The sequence below is a fragment of the Lithobates pipiens genome, unplaced genomic scaffold (genome assembly GCF_037356315.1).
Source record: "Lithobates pipiens isolate NorthernLeopardFrog02 unplaced genomic scaffold, aLitPip1_a1.2 Scaffold_8, whole genome shotgun sequence".
NCBI lineage: Eukaryota > Metazoa > Chordata > Amphibia > Anura > Ranidae > Lithobates > Lithobates pipiens.
Window position 1 is genome coordinate 277950941 of NW_027507903.1, and position 20438 is coordinate 277971378.

The 20438-nt window shown below is 39.0% G+C and overlaps 1 protein-coding gene across 2 annotated transcripts in view; it reads right to left on the reverse strand.

Annotated features, from left to right (window-relative positions):
• CFAP54 (cilia and flagella associated protein 54) overlaps window positions 1–20438 on the reverse strand; it is a 538848-nt gene that overhangs the window by 219677 nt on the left and 298733 nt on the right. For both annotated transcript variants that reach the window (XM_077472059.1, XM_077472058.1), the window contains exons 35-36: window positions 9644–9798; window positions 576–757 (exon numbers count right to left, since the gene is read on the reverse strand). In XM_077472059.1, coding sequence (XP_077328185.1) covers window positions 576–757; window positions 9644–9798 — 337 coding nt within the window. The remainder of the gene's footprint in view (window positions 1–575; window positions 758–9643; window positions 9799–20438) is intronic.

Sequence of the window (20438 nt, forward strand, 5' to 3'; positions counted from 1 at the left end):
TAAGAATGACTGACACCAGCTCAGTGAAGCACAACTGAGAGCAGGGAAACCTCAATGTTGGCATCATCAGATTGCCTTTGACAGATAACGAATCTAATTTCTGATTGAGTTTATGCTGCATGAACTGCAAAACGGAGACGTAGTTATTGAATTCCTTTTATTACTTCAGAAAGAAGGTACGTTCAGGAGGCAAACGATTCAGGGCATTTAGTGACGTTATGATGAATTTTGTAGGTGTCACTCAAATATCAGTAGTAATTTATATTAACACTGTGGATACTCTGATTTATGAAATAATTACAGAAAATATTCCTAAACTTAATAGATATCAAGCTGATACAGTTTTGTTGGGCTGAGATAAAACTAATACTATACCACATATCTAATCAGCTCTTTAGTGTTCTTCATGTAACTATTTCATAACTACCAAAAATAAAAATTCAGAATAATAATTGACCATTCAAATGCATTTGATCATTATATTCATCTTTTCGATTAAACAGCTTAATTAAAATACGCAGAAAGCATGTAACAGAGAATATTTTATTTTGAAGCAGATATTTTACATGCCCTACCAGTGCTTTTTTCAGATGATCAAAAACCTTCCCAAGATGCTCCAAAAGTATAATTGAAGACATGTTTAATTTTGCTTGCTCTTTCATAGCTGGGACTGATGTTTCAGTGTCATTGGTCATCTGAGTGCGAGGAGTATCCATATCACTCCGTTTTGTACTCGGCTCTGAATAGTCAGCTGAATCTAAATAATGAGGAGAAAAATAGATGAGTAAGTGTTAGAACAAATGCATACAATTATTACAATTATAATTCAAGTGAACATTGAATACAGCATATGCTTGAGGTTAACACATTTACAGAAAATGCACAATACTGAAGAAGAATAGGATTGTGATAAACAGATGAGATACACTTAGTCATACACAGTAAAACGAAAGATATTCTATATGACTAAGCATGCAAATTCTTACATCACTGTTCACTCTCACCTACTACTTTTCCCAACTTTTATACAGTCATTACAGTACAGCATATTTTAACAAAAACGTGTGGTTAAAGGAGAATGGCCAAAGCTTTTTTATCTGTACTTCTCCTATGGGTGGCAGGACTGCAGTTTATTCTTCCCCCTTTGTGTGTATTCTTTTTTTTTTTTCCTAAACCCACACTCCTCGTTTAACTAAACTTACAAACCTAGCTGCAGCAGAGGCAGGTAGAGGACAGCAGTACCAGTATATGCAAATCTTTACCTTCCAAAATAACCCATTCAATTTCAAACAGAAATGAAAGGCCTTACGTGTGTGTGTGTGTGTGTGTGTGTGTGTGTGTGTATGTATATATATATATATATATATATATATATATATATATATACAGTGCCTTGCGAAAGTATTCGCCCCCCTTGAACTTTTCAACCTTTTGCCACATTTCAGGCTTCAAACATAAAGATATAAAATTGTAATTATTTGTGAAGAATCACCAACAAGTGGGACACAATTGTGAAGTGGAACGAAATCTATTGGATATTTTAAACTTTTTTAGCAAATAAAAAACTGAAAAGTGGTGCGTGCAAAATTATTCGGCCCCTTTACTTTCAGTGCAGCAAACTCACTCCAGAAGTTCAGCGAGGATATCTGAATGATCCAATGTTGTCCTAAATGACTGATGGTGATAAATAGAATCCACCTATGTGTAATCAAGTCTCTGTATAAATGCACCTGCTCTGTGATAGTCTCAGGGTTCTGTTGAAAGCGCAGAGAGCATCATGAAGACCAAGGAACACACCAGGCAGGTCCGTAATACTGTTGTGGAGAAGTTTAAAGCCAGATTTGGATACAAAAATATTTCCCAAGCTTTAAACATCCCAAAGAGCACTGTGCAAGTGATCATTTTGAAATGGAAGGAATATCAGACCACTGCAAATCTACCAAGACCTGGCCGTCCCTCTAAACTTTCAGCTCAGACAAGGAGAAGACTGATCAGAGATGCAGCCAAGAGGCCCATGATCACTCTGGATGAACTGCAGAGAACTACAGCTGAGGTGGGAGAGTCTGTCCATAGGACAACAATCAGTCGTACACTGCACAAATCTGGCCTTTATGGAAGAGTGGTAAGAAGAAAGCCATTTCTCAAAGATATCCATAAAAAGTCTCGTCTAAAGTTTGCCACAAGCCACCTGGGAGAGACACCAAACATGTGGAAGAAGGTGCTCTGGTCAGATGAAACCAAAATCAAACTTTTTGCCCACAATGCAAAACGATATGTATGGCGTAAAAGCAACACAGCTCATCACCCTCAACACACCATCCCCACTGTCAAACATGGTGGTGGCAGCATCATGGTTTTGGCCTGCTTTTCTTCAGCAGGGACAGGGAAGATGGTTAAAATTGAGGGGAAGATGGATGCAGCCAAATACAGGACCATTCTGGATGAAAACCTGTTGGAGTCTGCAAAAGACCTGAAACTGGGACGGAGATTTATCTTCCAACAAGACAATGATCCCAAACATACAGCAAAATCTACAAAGGAATGGTTCACAAATAAACGTATCCAGGTGTTAGAATGGCCAAGTCAAAGTCCAGACCTGAATCCAATCGAGAATCTGTGGAAAGAGCTGAAAACTGCTGTTCACAAACGCTCTCCATCCAACCTCACTGAGCTTGAGCTGTTTTGCAAGGAAGAATGGGCAAGAATTTCAGTCTCTTGATGTGCAAAACTGATAAAGACATACCCCAAGCGACTTACAGCTGTAATCACAGCAAAAGGTGGCTCTACAAAGTATTAACGCAAGGGGGCCGAAAAATTTTGCACGCCTCACTTTTCATTTTTTTATTCGTTAAAAAAGTTTCAAAAATCCAATAGATTTCGTTCCACTTCACAATTGTGTCCCACTTGTTGGTGATTCTTCACAAAAAATAAAATTTTTATATCTTTATGTTTGAAGCCTGAAATGTGGCAAAAGGTTGAAAAGTTCAAGGGGGCCGAATACTTTCGCAAGGCACTGTGTATTATATATATATATATATATATATATATATATATATATATATATATATATATATATATATATATATTTATTTTAAAGCATAACGAAGGGGCACCTTCTCCAATGCAAATATATATAAATATCTACATATATATATATACACACACACTATATTACCAAAAGTATTGGGATACCTGCCTTTATGCGCTCATGAACTTTAATGGCATCCCAGTCAGTTTTAATCCGTAAGGTTCAGTATTGAGTTGACCCACCCTTTGCAGCTATAACACCTTCAACTCTTTGGGAAGGCTGTCCACAAGGTTTAGTAGTGTGTCTATGGGAATGTTGGACCAATCTTCCAGAAGCGCATTTGTGAGGTCAGGCACTGATGTTAGACAAGAAGGCCTGGCTTGTAGTCTCTGCTCTAATTCATCCCGAAGGTGTTCTATCGGGTTGAGGTCAGGACTCTGTGCAGGCCAGTCGATTTCCTCCACCCCCAACTAGCTCATACATGTCTTTATGGACCTTGCTTTGTGCACTGGTGCGCGGTCATGTTGGAATAGGACGGGCCATCCCTAAATTGTTCCCACAAAGTTGGGAGAATGGAATTGTCTTGGTATGCTGACGCTTCCCTTCACTGGAACTAAGGGGCCAAGCCCAAGCCCTGAAAAACAACCCCACACCATAATCCCCCCATCACAAATGATTTTGACCAGTGCACAAAGCAAGGTCCATAAAGACATGGATGAGTGAGTTTTGGGTGGAAGAACATGACTGGCCTGCACAGAGTTCTGACCGCAATCCAATAGAACACCTTTGGGATGAACTGCTGTTAAACCGCTGTATGGTCTTGGCCACCGTGCTGCAGCTCATTTTCATTGTCCTGGCAATCTTCTTATAGCCTAGGCCATCTTTATGTAGAGCAACAATTCTTTTTTTCAGATCCTCAGAGAGTTCTTTGCAATGAGGTGCCATGTTGAACTTCCAGTGACCAGTATGAGAGAGTGAGAGCGATAACACAAAATTTAACACACCTGCTCCCCATTCAGTCATGAGAGCTTGTAGCACTAATGAGAGAAAATGGGTAATTGGGCATATGTACTCATTTTTGTTGCCAGCTATTTATACATTAATGGCTATGTGTTGAGTTATTTTGAGGGGACATCACATTTACACTGTTATACAAGTTGTACACTCACTACTTTACATTTTAGCAAAGTGTTGTTTCTTCAGTGTTGTCACATGAAAAGATATAATAAAATATTTACAAAAATGTGAGGAGTGTACTCACTTTTGTGAGATACTGTGTATATATATATATATATATATATATATATATATATATATCATAAGGTATTAAGAGAGCTAGAGGCGGAGATACAGTAACATACCAACTTTCTCAGTGAATAGTTGTGCAGGTGGACGTGTCAGCACAAGTCTGATCATTGGAGGACAGGCAGGCTGTGCTCCCAGAACAGCCAGAAAACTGACCACTTTGGGATGAATATGCCTAGAATGGTCAATTTCAAATAGGAAAGCAGGGGGACTGGCAGGAACACCAGGAATTTCACACAAAGGAAGCAATACAAAGAGAACAGAATATTTTTACCACAAGTGAATGGTACAACATACACATATCAGGAATATGAAATGTTGAGGTAAGATATTCTTTAAGCTGTTAGCACATGAATATTGCTGCATAAAGTCTCACTTCAGTGCCACCAAAACCCCCAACAGTTTGTACACTTCCTTGCAGTGTAATGGTAAGTAGTTCTACCTATCTCCATCCCACAATACAGTGTAATGTTCCTGCGCTATTGGGTCTAAGCAATGTCACAAGGAGGATGAGGAGTGTGCCTATTCTTATGCAAATAGCAACTCTAATGCCGCGTACACACGATCGGAATTCCAGACAGAAAAAGACAGATGAGAGCTTTTCATCGGAAAATGCGACTGTGTGTATGCTCCATCGGAATTTAGCTGTCCGAATTTCCTCCAGACAAAAATTGATAGCATGTTCTCAATTTTCCCGATGGAAAAACTTTCTATCGGAAATTCCGATCGTGTGTATGCAATTCCGACACGCCAAAAATCACGCATGCTCAGAATCAACTACGAGACAGAAGCTATTGGCTACTGGCTATTGAACTTCCTTTTTCTAGTCCCATCATACGTGTTGTACGTCACCGCGTTATAAACGATCAGAATTTGGTGTGACTGTGCATAGGCAAGACAACTTGAGCGGAATTCCGTCGGGAAAACCACCAGAGTGGCATAAGAAAGTCACCATTGGCCTACTATCAGAAAGCGTCAGGCAATAATGAGATAGTACGCGTTGACAGCTTATGATGTCAGCTATTTGCTGCTGCTATTAGCATTGTATTTTTTTTTTTATATAGTAAAAAGCAGAAACAAAAATCATGAATTGTTTAGTGTCCAGGTTTCTTACAGGAATCAGTTCAATCTAGAATAAATACTTATACAAAATTCCCAGCTTCTGAGACAGGAAACTGGAACACGTTTTATGGCCAAAATTAGTGACATTACAAACACAACATACTGTAAAGCTTTGTGCTATATACTGAAACTTTGCTGAAGAGATTTGCTTTCATTCAGCCATAAGAGCATTTCTGGGGCTATGCGGTGATGTTGGGCTATCAGAACGGGCTTGCTGTTTTCTACCTCTCACTTCAGCACGCTAATACAGTATGGACCTCACTTTGTGTATAGGGCATTAAAATTATAAAATTGTTTTACCGAAACCGTTGTCACAACCTAGTAAGCACAGCATTGACAAGATTCAGGTGATTTTATGCTGTGTCATTAAAGTTTGCTTTGTTTTTTTGTTTTGTTTTGTTTTTTATTAAAATAACAAACATATTATACTTACCTGCTCTGTGCAATGGTTTTTGCAAAGAGCAGACCTGATCCTCATTTTCTGGGGTCCCCCGCCAGCACTCCAGGCTCCTCCTCTTCAGCAAGTGCCCCCCATAGAAAGCTGCTTTCCATTGTGTCTAATGACACAGAGCGGGTGGCTTTGCATTTGATTGACTCCCACTGATATCATTCTGCCCAGAAAGGGGGTAGAGCTGCTGCTCTCATGCACATCGCTGGATGGGATTGGACTAGGTAAGTATAAGGGCGGACTGGGGGAGATTTTGCAGCGCAGAAGGTTTTGCATCTTAATGCATAGAAAGCATTAAGCTGTAAAACCTTAAGGCTTTAGAACCGCTTTAACCACTTAAGCCCCAGACTATTTTCCAGCTAAAGGATCAAGCTCCTTTTTGCGATTCGGCACTGCGTCGATTTAACTGACAATTGCACGGTTGTGCGACGTGGCTCCAAAACAAAATTGACGTCCTTTTTTTCCCACAAATAGAGCTTTCTTTTGGTGGTATTTGATCACACCTCAGGTTTTTATTTTTTGCGCTATAAACAAAAAAAAGTGACAATTTTGACATTATTTTTTACATTTTGCTATAATAAATATCCCACAAAAATATATAAAAAATATATTTTTTCCTCAGTTTAGGCTGATACATATTCTTCTACATTTTGGTAAAAAAAAATCACAATAAGCGCTTATTGACTGGTTTGCGCAAAAGTTATAGCGTCTACAAAATAGGGGATAGTTTTATGGCATTTTTATTAATAATTTTTTTTTTTACTAGCAATGGCGGCGATCAGCGATTTTTATTGTAACTGCGACATTATGGCGGACACATCGGACAATTTTGACATTTTTGGGACCATTGGCATTAATACAGCAATCAGTGCAATTAAAAATGCACTGATTACTGTAAAAATGTCACTGGCAGTGAAGTGGTTAACCACTAGGGGGCAGTGTAGGTGTGTGTGTTTTTTTAACTGTAGGGGGCGTGGCTTGGCGTCTGACGTCACTGATCGTCTTTCCCTATAAGAGGGAGCAGACGATCAGTGACAGCCTCAGTAGGAAGCACGAGGAGAGGTTTGTTTACACTTACCTCTCCTCGTTCTTCAGCTCTGTGTCCCGATCGTGGGACACCAGCGGCAATCGGGTCCCGTGGCCATGGTCACGGAGCTCAGGCCCGGGTCGCGAGTGCGCCGCCTGAGGCGTGCTCGTGACCCACGGCTGGGCACTTAAAGGGCAACGTACCTGTACGTGCTTGTGCCCAGCCGTGCCATTCTGCCGATGTACATCGGCGTGAGGCTGTCCTTAAGCGGTTAAGCGGACCATTGACAGAACGATTTTATTTCCTGCAAACACAGGTTGCGCAAAGAAAATCGTTTGATTCCCCCATCAATCAATGTGTGCAACCAGCCTTTTGTTTGTTTTTCTGATCAATTGGTGTTGATGGCTATAGCCAGAAACACTAATGCCTGTGTTATGCCGGTAGGGAAGGCTCCCAGACAGCAGAACACAATAGCGCATCAGGAGGGATTTGAGTCATTTTCTGTCCTTCCACCTGTGGTGGAAGGACAAAAAATTGCGAAATGTATGGCCTTTCTTATTTCATTCAACTGAAAACATATCTGTGTATAATATAGCTATACGAGTCATTAAAAGCATGGAATGGCAACCTTGATGATAAGACATGACAAGATTTCTAGCCTGAAACCTTGTTTTGAATAAATCTAATTGTGGACTATTGTAATAAAAAAAAAAAACAGATAACACCAAGAATAGATGTAAAACCAGCTCAAAACCAGAAAATGTCTCATCCCAGTGTATCTATGTGACACTTATTTCAGTGCTGCCAAACAGCCTCAGTCTTTCTACATTATTATTTTTATATTATTTTTTTGTTTTAGATAGCTTGCAGAAGAGATTGGAACCTCTTTTTTGCTGATTGTGTCCCTTTCCGGGAGACTTTTCTCCATTTCTTGTCTATGTGATAGGGGATGAGAACAAAGGGGATATAGATAATAAAAATTGTCACAACCCAACCTCAGACTAAAACCTGATTATGTGCCATATTGTGTATCATTTCTGCAGTTCTGTTCTCATCTGCTGAAGACTATGTACTCTAAGCTGTAGGAAGTGAGTGTTTCCTTCCCATCTGGGATTTACCTCAAGCTCAGTGCCTAATTCTAAGTACCTTGTGAATAAGAACTTGGATTCGAATTTTGAATTGAACTTACCTTTCTACCTGAACTGACTTGTTTTTGGCTTTTGTTCTCTCTGTTACCTGCCTTCTAACCTTTGACTTACCCGACCATCTTCTGATTTTGTTACCCCATTCTGACATTACCTACCATTGCCCTGGAGGATGACGTAGTGTCCTGCATGCTTTCAAAAATATGCTGCTGCTTCTCCAGACTTTTATACGAAAAAATAAAAATTGGTCTAGGGATTTTATGTGAGGTAGAAAGGTAATGTTCAGTAAACGTTTAGCTAGCTTCTACCCACACTGTACTTACAACACTATACTTTCAACATTCCAGCCTGTATCAGTAATCATCAGTGAAGCTTCTACCTGGCGATTGTGTTATGGTCACCAAGTGGTCACAGTGATACTATATTTCCAGGTAAGCTGAACATCTCTCCCTGGTGGCATGGTAGAAAAAAAAAATTTCCAATAAAGGGAGGAAGATTTAGAACCTCTGTCAGACTTTACTTCCATTTGTGTGCTCATTAGAAAGATGTGCTTTTACTTCCTGCTCAGTTGATGGGTGTTACACAGAAAGGAAACCCAACCAAAACATGTCCTTAAGGGTCGGTTCACACTGAGGAAGCACGACTTGCAGCGCGACTGCTTCAGGCAACCTGGACACGACAGCAGCGGTGACTTGCAAAACGACTTCTCTATAGAAGTCAATGCAAGTCGCCTCAAGTTGCCCCCAAAGTCGTACAGGAACTTTTTTCTAAGTCGGAGCGACTTGAGTCACTCCGATTAGAACGGTTCCATTGTACAGAACGGGACATGACTTGTCAGGCAGCTAAGTCACCTGACAAGTCGTCCCAGTGTGAACCGGCTCTTATTGGAACCAGCAGGAACCAAGGTCACAGAAACACTGCAAACTAAGCTTCACATTTTTTACTTTACTGTTTTTTTCCTGAATGCTCCAAATTAGCCTTCGGGAGTCTTCTCCAAAAACCCATACAACTAATGTAAAAACGTTTTGAACACTGTGTCTGACAGCTAATACTGTTACATACTGTATTTAATTGATAATTTATAGTATTTCATTGATAGTGTGTAACAAGGTAACACAAGTCATGCTAGTAAAATGTTGCTGAAACATTTATACTTTTTACGAGATGTGAGAATGTGCTCATCTGATATCAGACGTTATGAGAAGCAAACTACATTTACACAATAAGCGAAACATTAGCACATTACCTAAAGTAATCAACTGACAAATGGCTTTCATTTATTACATCATCATCATCAGCAATGTATAAATAAAAGTCATCTGTCAACTGCCTACAAATTGTGGGTTGTCGGAAGACACAACACTGTTTAAGTGATTTCAGCAGCAGCACATGGTGAAAAGCATGTCTTTTTTCAAAATGCTCGATGCACAGTCACTTAAAAGTGAAGCTATTACACAGCCAATTTGCAATTCAATGGAGGCATTTTGAGAATGCAATTACAATCGTAATTAAATGCAAAAACACAGAATAATATTGGATATTGTAGTTGAATTTTATAAAGTGTTTACCCGTTAGCTTGGCATCTGGTGGAAGATCTAGTTTAAGTGAGGGATGAAGGTGACCTGGGCTAGACACTTGCTCATCCGCAGCTTTTGTTTCAGTTGCCATGACGACAGTGCCAGCATGATGCAAAGTGAATAATTCAGGATCTAGAAGTCTATAGCTGCACAAACACGGAAAAACACATGTATGGAACCAAAACAAATGTTAATTCCAAGCAATTAATTCAGTCACAACAACTTAAAAAAACAGACACTTTTCCACTTAACTAACAAGTTAAAACTAGAGAGCAGGTACTATTGACATGGGCTACAAAAAACAAAACAGCTATTGCAAAGTAGCATTCTTAAAATAACCCGATACTTATCCTTAATGTTTAATACAAGCTCTGGAGGCATTTCCAGAATCTGGAAGCTTTAGCCTGGAAGCAGATTGCTCTGTCTCAGTCTAGCTGCTGTTCTGTTACAGCATCATGTTGGCATTGTTTTAAAATCATGTTTATCAGTGTTAACCTGGGCATGCATTTAGATTTACTGCTTTTCCTTGTGCGTCCATGCATTGGGTTTCCCTTGTGAGAGGAGCAACAAGCAAATGCAGTCTAAAGTCTCAGGTGGACTGATTTTCACAGCTAGCCTGTGGAATCACTTTGTTTTATCACCTTCAAAAGAAACATGGTGAAACAAAATAGTACATATAAAATACATATAAAATGTCATTAAGAAATAGGAGTATACAGGTTTTCATATGCCGGCATGTTTTTTAGGCTATGCCAATGCAGATAAAGTCTAGTCAGACATAAAGCTTCTCGTACAATGGCCAAAGTAAATGGGTTTATGAGAAAAATTGGCTCCAGTGGAAAACTGATATCTGACTGGACATGAACCAAGTGAGATGGAAAATCCAGCTGTACAAAGGCTGGATCTGGCAGTTTATGAGGACATGGTATATCTGCTTCTATTGTCTCTTGTGCAATCCAGAGGCCTTGGTTTCGATGCCAAATGGACAGATCTTTCAGGATTGGAAATAAACCTTATGGCAAAGTAAGTTAAAATCCAGCTGCTTTGCCCCGTGTTTCTCTTGTTTGTTTGTATAGTCATTAGCAGCTAAAAGATATTCATTTAACACATATTATATAAATAGAATTTCGCATTGCTTCCATAATTATGTACTTTTCATTCAAAAGCATACATGCGTCTCTGATATATTAATCTCTCATTAGCTGGATGTTTTGCAAATAACCCCTCTGTGGGCAAGCATCCTGAACAGAAGGCATTTTATTAAAGCGAAACAAAACTAAAACTAAGATCAAGACTATTACCCTTTCTTCTCTCTCTAACCTATTCTGCAAAAAAAAAAAAAAACGTGCCTCCTATGCCTAGTACACACGATAAAAATATCGGACGAATGATAATCGTCCGATATTTTTTTTTTTGTTTTTTTATGCATGCTAGTCTAATATCAAAAACCAATAGAATACTAAATTTACGAAAATTCTCATATGACAGAATACAACTTCAGAAGTGATGTAATGCGTTTCATTTCCGGGTCCATATTTGATACCCCACACCAGGCTTTGCAGCTTCGGAGTGAGACATGGAATGCACGCTACCCCCAGGGATCAGCTGACTCACGCTGTTTAGCGTGTGTCAGGCTAGGCACTATCACATGTGAGTGTAACTGCTATCATTGCTGCAGTTTTTACCTTATTAAAAATTACTACACAATGAGACTTTTATCTGTGTTTCCTGTGGAGTCATTTTTTAAATTCTAGCTCCTTCCTGAGTGGCAATTGGTGTGTATTTATGGCATTAGTGGAACTAATCTGATGTTCCCAACATGTTTTTTGACCATCCCGTAAAAAGGGGTCAAACAGCTCTGGTGAGTGACCATCTTCATACTGAGCGCTCGTGGTGAAAGATCTAGAAGTTTTATCTCAGAGTATTCAGTTTTGGTGTTGGGATTTATTCACTTATGGACTTTATGCTTGTTTATTTTCTCATTAATGTGCACATTTGAATCTGATGCAGTGTTTTCTTTGTGCCAGTTTTTTCATATGAACATGAATAGTGCCTTATTCTTTATTTTAGAATTTCGCACAGTTCCAGTGATTCGTTCACTTTAAAGGGGGCAGCTGTTTGTTTATATGTTCTCATCCCCACAAGGCGCCATTTTTTTGGTACACATTTTTTGCAATGTGTTGTATTGTATTGTAATGTATTCTTTCATTTATGAGCATGAATGGTCTTGGTCACATGATTTTTTTAGATGTTAGTACTAACACATTAGTACAAATGCTATACTAATAACACAAAAATCATCTGCTCTGTTATTGTATGAGAAACATTTACAAGAAAGAATAAAAAAGCAGATTTTTGCAAGATTAAGTTTAGATGGAGGAGGATAATTTAGGGTTACAAGTCCAATTATTTTAAGCCGTTTAATAAATTAAATCCCACCTCTAAAACATGTATCTATCCCAATGATCAATATTACACCTAATAGAAAAACAAAAACAAAGGGAGGGGGGGGGGGGGCTTGGAAAGTGGTAGCCTTTTTAATATACATTCCTGTCTCTGGTGTTTCATTTATAAATACTTCCACATGAGCTCATGTACAATTGTAAAGTGGTACAGAGAACCCCTTATACGTATAGTTTAGGGGGCAAAACTTGTTATCATTTATTTCTATTGAAAAAATATAAGGAAAAAGTGTTTAAACAAAAACAAGTCAGTAGCTTAGAAATCCTGATGTCATTTTGGATCATTTGTATTTTTTTTTTTTTCATTGAAATATGACTTTGATAGCTTAAACACAACTCAACAATAAATTAGCTAAAAACCAGTCTATGTAAGCAAAGTTTGAAAAAGTTTAGTGAACTTAAATTGCTTTACTTCACTGAAGCATGATGCCTTATATCAGGGGCGATCAACTTTTTGAAGTGTGAGGGACACGTAAATGATTTGGTAACCAGTCGCAGGTCACAATGAAGTGAAATCGTTCAGAATTTTGAAATTTTTATTTTGAATAGCATAATAAACATTTTCTACCTGCAGCCGCTAATTGTCAGCAGGAGGGGGAAGAGAAGCCAGCTTTCACTAGGTGCAGGAGAAAAATCTAGAGGATCCGTTCTTGTAACTATTGCCCTGTCCACTCCTCCTGTCCAACTGTAAAACAGAATGTGACAGGGAGGTCACACGGGCCCCCTGGAGCATGGGGCAGGGTCGCCATTATGATCCCTGATGCTACAGCAGTGACTGGGGTATGCGGTAAAACCATGTCTCAACTATGGGGTTTTGCTTCTCTCCAAACCACAAATGTAAATGAGCCCCCTATTAGGCTGTTTTCATGCAAACATACTGTGGTTTACCCACTTTCCTTCAGGTTAGCTGCACTTTGCCATAGACATCTATAATATTGCACTTTCAGTAAGTGCACCAAAACTCCTGCATTCAGTTTGAGGTTCAGGGCCACATCAGAGGGCTCCAAGGGCCACAGGTTGAGCACCCCTGCCTTATAGTTAAGCACATTTTTGATATATTTTATTTTTTAACTCTAACAATCTATCTCTCCTAGAAAACATACCTTCACTATGTGCAAAGCCACAAAGAAGAGGCATCAAGAGGCAGACAATAGTGGTCGCTGGGTTGCCTGGTGTTGAGAGGTCCCACCTGAGAAGATTCCCTTATACTCGGTTCATAGACTCTGACTTATTGATCCAGGGTCAGGTAGGATTAATGTGTATATACAGTGACTATAAGAAGTACTCCACAGTGCTGGTAACCTTTGAAATTAGTCTCAAGACTGTCTGCCATTAGTCTCAAGACTGTCTGCCATGAAGTAACCGTGTCCCCATTACTGCTGCTCAGTGTGAACCTGTGTAGAGATTTTCAATTGTTCTGGGAACTGGGCAGTGGGAAAGAAAAGGCCCCAAACCCGAAAATACCATAGTGTGTTAAGAGAGAACCCCTGATCCATTTGAACATGGCACTGTACTGATGAAAGTATATATTTTATTTTAGCTGTTTTAGTTGTTGGGCTGGAAGTGTGCCAAGAGACACCAGCGGTGCCCAGTTGGCCAGAACCAGAGGTCTCTCAGGATAACTTTGGAACTGCCCAATTAAGTGAGCCCAAAAGTCTGGGAAAATATGAAGATAAAACAACAACAGGACACCACACACAGTATTTAATCTTAGGGCCAAAAAACTAAATTTTCTTCTCATCTGGCCAAAAAAAGTCTTCCAGTTGATTTCAGCATCTCTCAAATGCATTGAGGGACAGTTTAGATGAATTGTCATGTGAGTTTTAGTTAACAATTACTTCATTTTTGCCACTCTCTCCCATAAAGACGTGAGTGGTGAAGCACCTGAGTAACAGTTGTTATATGCATAGTTTCTTCCACTCTCAACCACAAAGACCTGTAACCTTTTAAGCAAAGCTGTAGTGTTCATAACCCTTTAGAAGTAGATAAGCCTTAGCCCCCATACACACGGTCAAAAATTCCGACCACAAAATCGGATGGTTTTTTTCTGATGGATTTTGTCCGAAACTGTTGTTGCATACACACGGTCGGACAAAGTTGTTGGAAAATCTGATCATTCATAACGTGATGACGTTCGTTTGTTATGACGGGACTACGTTCAGGCTAGTAACCAATAGCTTTGGTCTCGTAATTTGATCTGAGCATGCGTGGCACTTTGTCCAATCGGAATTCTCTACAAACAATCGGACAAAGTCCGATCGGATCATGTTGTCGGAAAATTTTATATCCAGCTCTCAAACTTTGTTGGTCGGACATTCCGACAGAAAAAGTCCAATGGAGCCTACACACGGTCGGATTATCCGACAACACGGTCCGATCGGACATTTTCCGTCGGAATGTCTGGCCGTGTGTACAGGGGCTTAGATTAGGTACACCCCAAGTTTTTATTGTTGTTCATCCCAGTGGGCTAAACTAAAGGAAAAAATTATGAGCTCGGGAGGAGCTCACTGTACTAACTATGCACTGTTAGTAAAGCGATCTCCCAGCTGTCAGACATGCTGTACACACGGGCTGAATGTCAGCCGGCTTCTCTTGATTGGCCCATGTATTGGCCCATGTTTACCAAGCTTTAAAGATTATTCTACCAAAATTTCACCTTTTATTGCAGCCTAAAAATTGAGATGTATATCTCAATGTAGACTAGGAAGGAATGAGTCACTTATCACATGCAGCAAATTACATTTCTAGTGGCATTCTGTATACCAATGTTGTATGGAAAGCCTCCCGACCGCCATACTGAACGTTTTTGACAGTATTTGACAGTTTCTAAAAATTGCAGCAGTCGCAGAATGAAATGCAAAGGTAATTGTTTATTACAATAAGTTATGTAGGATTATATATATTATAATGCATATTCCTGCTAATTAGGTTTAATAATCTACTGTCATGTCAATGTTCTATGACAATAAAACATTAAAACTTCCAAAGGTAATGAGGCACTGCATAAACACCACTATGTTGCCTATGCAGACACACCTTCTATCCAGGCCATTTGAAATTTAAGGACATGAAAGTAAAGCAAAGCCCATACACAAACGATTTTTGACAGAGGACTAAAATAAACTTTCCTGCATGGTAATTGCCATTTGCGTGTGTACTTTAAGGTATACTACATCTATGATGTGATAAAGGTTTATCAATTCAAGATCTGTTGCCCCCCTTTTTTTTTTGTATCAGCCGACATATCCCTCTTTTAGAGCTTTCTCATTTACATTATGACAAACACCTTGGGGAGAATGCTCTTGTCAAGTGAAACTTTCTCTGGCTCTTTTTGATTTCTCATAAAAAGTAGATCAATAGCTAGAGCTCTCGTAACAAATGTAATAGCAACTAGAAAAATTTCAATCTGACCAAAGTAATTGGTTTAAAAGCGGGTTGTGAAGATTCATACAGAGATCCCAGGAGAGATGGGGAAAACAAGAAGGCCATTTTCTAATAAATGTCCTAATAATAGTGGTTAAACCTGTGTGCAAATCTGCTTTCTGGGGCCTGCATTATTGGATGTGTCAGACAAAATAGTGTATTTTTTAACTGCATGTGGCATTGGGAGAAAATCACAGAAGTTATGTTCTACAGGCTCAAAGCCAAAATAAAATCTTTAAAAAAAATTATTATCCAGCACTGTATAGCTGGAGTTCAACATTTGTGATCTGGCATGTAAAAACGTTAACTTGTGATGTAAGCAATCAGTGATGCATTTGCCAACAATTGTTCTTAAATTCTTAAACCAATTGATTAAAATGTTATTAAAGTGTATCTAAACCCATAAATAAAAATGTAATATATTTCAGCATACCATTCTTTATAAGTAGTAGCTGCATTCGTTTTATTTTTCTGTTCTTTTTCTTTTATTTACACCTGATGATCCTGCCAGTAACACAATGCCTATTTTAGCTTGACAATGCTCCCTCATTGTTCTATATGTACTAAGGACCAGCATCGTCACCAAAGGACAGGAAGCGTGCTAGGACTACAGAACATTCCATTCCATTTCTTCCATATCACATAGTTCCACAGTACACAAAGAGTTATAAGGAAGCCGGATTTCTGGCAGGATCAAGAGATATTTTTCTGTACTTGCAGAAAATGTTCTTAGCCTTAAAAAAGAAAACTACTGCAGCCACCACATAAATTTTTTCCTGGGTTTACATATACATTAAGGGCTTGTTCAAACTATGCGGGTTATTTACGAAAGCCAAATCCACTTTGCATTGAAAGTGCACTTGGAAGTAGTCGTTCTAAATCTAAGGGGTAGATCTGAAATGAAGGGAAGCTCTGCTGATTTTATCATCCAATCATGTGCAAGCTAAAATGCTGTTTTTTATTTCCCTTGCATGTCCCCCTCGGATCTACAGCGACTGCACTTCCAAGTGCACTTTCAGTGCAAAGTGGATTTGCCTTTAGTAAATAACCCCCTATGTGTACTGACTTGCGTTTTTCCACAATTAAATGCAGGTCGCCTCTAGGGAACATAGAAAACAATTGTTCACATCAAAATGCTTGTGGGATGTGTGTTGCAGTGAAGAAAAATTAACCATGTCTGGATTTTTTCACTCTATACTGGATATGGCCATGCACTGCTCTGCTATGCAGTGACATGAATGAAGTGTCACTATGCAAAAGTGTTAAAAAAAAAAAAAAAAGCGAATTGTGTGATGCGCTGACACGCACATCGCACATCTGCCTGCTGGGGCCGACAGGATGCTAGTCCGCATGATGAAGGCTACATTTTACCGTGTAGGTTAGTGTTGTGAACATAACCCTAATAAAACAGACAAAAGGCTCAATTCGCTGAGATAACATATCCAAAAGCAGGATACATATTTTAACTGTCAATTATTTTCTATTAGATATCTTTATCCTTGTATTAATGATTTGTGAAAAAGTCAATAGTACGGAATTGGTTAAATACTAGCAAATCTGGTGAAAGAGCTTATGTTTGGAGGTGCTATCTAAAGTTGAGCATTGATTGTCAATCTTTTACTTATGGCATTATTCCAGTGAAATGTATAGATCTGTGTGAGATCTGTATGAGCTCCTGCTTAGTAGGCTAAACATACTGAACCCTTAAGCCTTATATGGCTTGCAGGAATGCCAATACGTTATTGTTATGGTGTCAACAAGCATGCCAGTTTGGTCATGTGGGCTGCTATGTATTACATACAGGAATTGTTTTTGTCACTTAGTCCAGCCTTGTCTGTAGGTCATTAACCCCAACCACTACAATGTCTATATATTCATTTTGTATGCATCTATAGCCCTGTGTGGCACCCCTGATTGTGAATTTTGAATCATGATGGTATCATGACTTAATCATAAACAACCACACTTAACTAGTTTGAGACCCAGGGTGTACCAAACATGTGCAAAAAACATCATCATAGTACAGAGGACACATGTAGCAGTCCTTGTTCCCCTCTGCTGAGTTCCCCCACTTCCACTTGTTGCAAATTCTCGGCTATAATAATGAAGCTGGGAATTACTGTATACATACAGCAGTTCTGGCAGCTGCTGCTGTCAAAAAAGAATTGTGTGACTCAGTGTTTATCAACACTGTTCAGATGCAAAACAGAAGGATACAAAGTAACATTGTTACATTTGTATCTACACTGTTTAATTCGCCTGCAGATAAAAATGGATACGTTTTGTCAGTTAAAGTGGAGTCCCCCCCCCCCCCCCTGCGTTGCTGATCACATTGCCATGTATCATCAGAATGTTTTAGGGTTTTTTTTCAATTCTTAAGCTCCATACACACTATCAGATTTTCTGCTGATTTTTGTCTTCAGATTTACTGCAAGGGCCTGCTTGATTGCATATAAATTGAAACTCCTAAGGTTTGACCTCATATTATATGGTTTTGGTACATCTGAAGGAAAAAATCAGCAGAAAATCTGGCTTAAATACCTGTTTTGGCCATTACACAGATAAACTTCAGATGTACCTCACCGTGGTGAGGTACATCATATGCGGACACCCGTTGGCTTCTGGGATATATGTGTCATCAATCAAAGGAGTCAATGGCCAGCCTTCGCAATACAAGTCCGCCGTGCTGCGCAAGATTGGGAATTCCAAAAGGAGCTACAAGTGGACTTCAGATGCCCACACCGAAAATGGGAACTCGCTTACTTAGGAGGCGACAGTGAGTAATTTTCGCAAACTACAATGCCTTCAAAAAGTATTCATACCCCTATGAGAAACCAGTGGCTTAACCACTTCCATACTGGGCCTATTCTGGCAGTTTTCTCCTACATGTAAATATCATCATTTGTTTACTAGAAAATTACTCAGAACCCCCAAATATTATATATATATTTTTTAACAGACACCCTAGGGGATAAAATGGAGGTCATTGCAACTTTTTATCTCGCATGGTATTTGTGCAATAATTTTTCAAACACCTTTTCTTTGGAAAAAAAACGGTTTCATTAATTAAAAAAATAACAAAACAGTAAAGTTAGCCCAATTTTTATTGTATAATGTAAAAGATGATGTTACGCTGAGTAAATAGATACCCAACATGTCACACTTTAAAATTGCGCATACTCATGGAATGGCGCCAAACTTCGGTACTTAAAAATCTCTATAGCCAAAGCTTTGAAAATATTTACATGTTACCAGTTTAGAGAGGTCTAGTGCTAGAATTGTTGCACATGTTCTAACGCAAACGTCAATACCTCACATGTCTGGTTTGAACGCCGTTTACATATGTTGGCTGGACTTGCATGTGCGTTCGCTTCTGAGCGCAAGCTACCAGCGACAGGGGCGTTTATAAATTTAAAAAAGTTACTTAATTTTTTATATTTTTACTTTTTTTTTTTTACTTTTTTTTTGTTGATCACTTTTATTCCTGTTACAAGGAATGTAAACATCCCTTGTAATAGGAATCTATTGTGACAGGTCCTCTTTATGGAGAAATGTGGGGTCAATAAGACCCCCACATCTCTCCTCCAGGCTGGAAAGCATGAGATCAAGAAAAAAAATTCACCAACCTCATGCTAACAGCCGCGATCGTGGCTTTTTTTTACATCTGGGAACCTCTGACGGTCATAGAGATGACTGTGACCATCATATTTCTCTGGGCCCCCGATGGCACGGGAGAGCTTGGAGAAGCACCGGATGGTGGTGGGATGGGGGGACATCCCCTCTCGTCGCCTATAAGAACGATCAAGCGGCGGAATCATTCTTATCGTGCATAGAATCGCTGGTTGGAAAGAATGATGTCTGAATGAAGCCTGTAGCTGAAGGCATCATACAGATATCCTCGCACAAAGTCAAGGACGTCATATGACTATGTGCAGTATTGAAGTGGATAAAACTTTTGGGTGGCCTGGTCCTTTAGGTAAGGTTATGATGTAGGCAGGGCATGTCTCTAACTACAGTTCATGCCAACAGAACTATCATGTGATATTACCTTAACATGCTCCCCCTCAAAGGTACCAATAACAAAACAGAGTAAACGCTTAAGTGAAATTGATAGTATTACATATATTTTTTAAAAGGACAACTGTAAAATGGTGACCCTTTACCTATATGATTAAAATGAAGTGTCAGTAGCTAGTGCACTAATCCAAGTGTGAGTCAAACATCTGTGACAGCTACTGGAAACTAATGGGCATTTTTCGTAGCAAGAATTTAGAGAATATAGAATATCAAAATCAATGACTGATACCTGTTTGGCATGATACTGCATGTAAGTAGTGATGTACTTTGGAAAAAACTATACTAAATAACTATAAATCTAGTTGAGAGTACATTTTGTAGCTTTTTAAAAATGTAGGCCTCTACACAGTGGGGTTGATTTACTAAAACTGGAGAGTGCAAAATCTGGTGCAGCTGTGCATGGGAGCCAATCAGCTTCTAACTTCAGTTTGTTCAATTAAGCTTTGACCAAAACAAATGGAGGTTGATTGGTTTCTGTGCAGAACTGCACCAAATTTTGCACTCTCCAGTTTTAGTAAATCAACCCTATTATGGTCACAGTCTTACGTTTGAAATGAGAGATGAATAAAGAAAAAATGTATCTTAGGTGTGCTAAGTTTATTGTAATGTGTTCACAGCTGCATTATTACTTGCTTTATATCCTGCAGCTACTGTGTCAATGGTAAAATACATTTTACAAGTGGGTATAATAATGTTCCAATATTCTATGTACAAAAACTATCAATAATGCTTTTTACATTTGTAGGGCTCAAAGTATTGGAGAGTGCTATTTCCTAATTTACATACTGAGCTAAAGGCTCCGTTTGTCACTTTGCCAGGGTCTT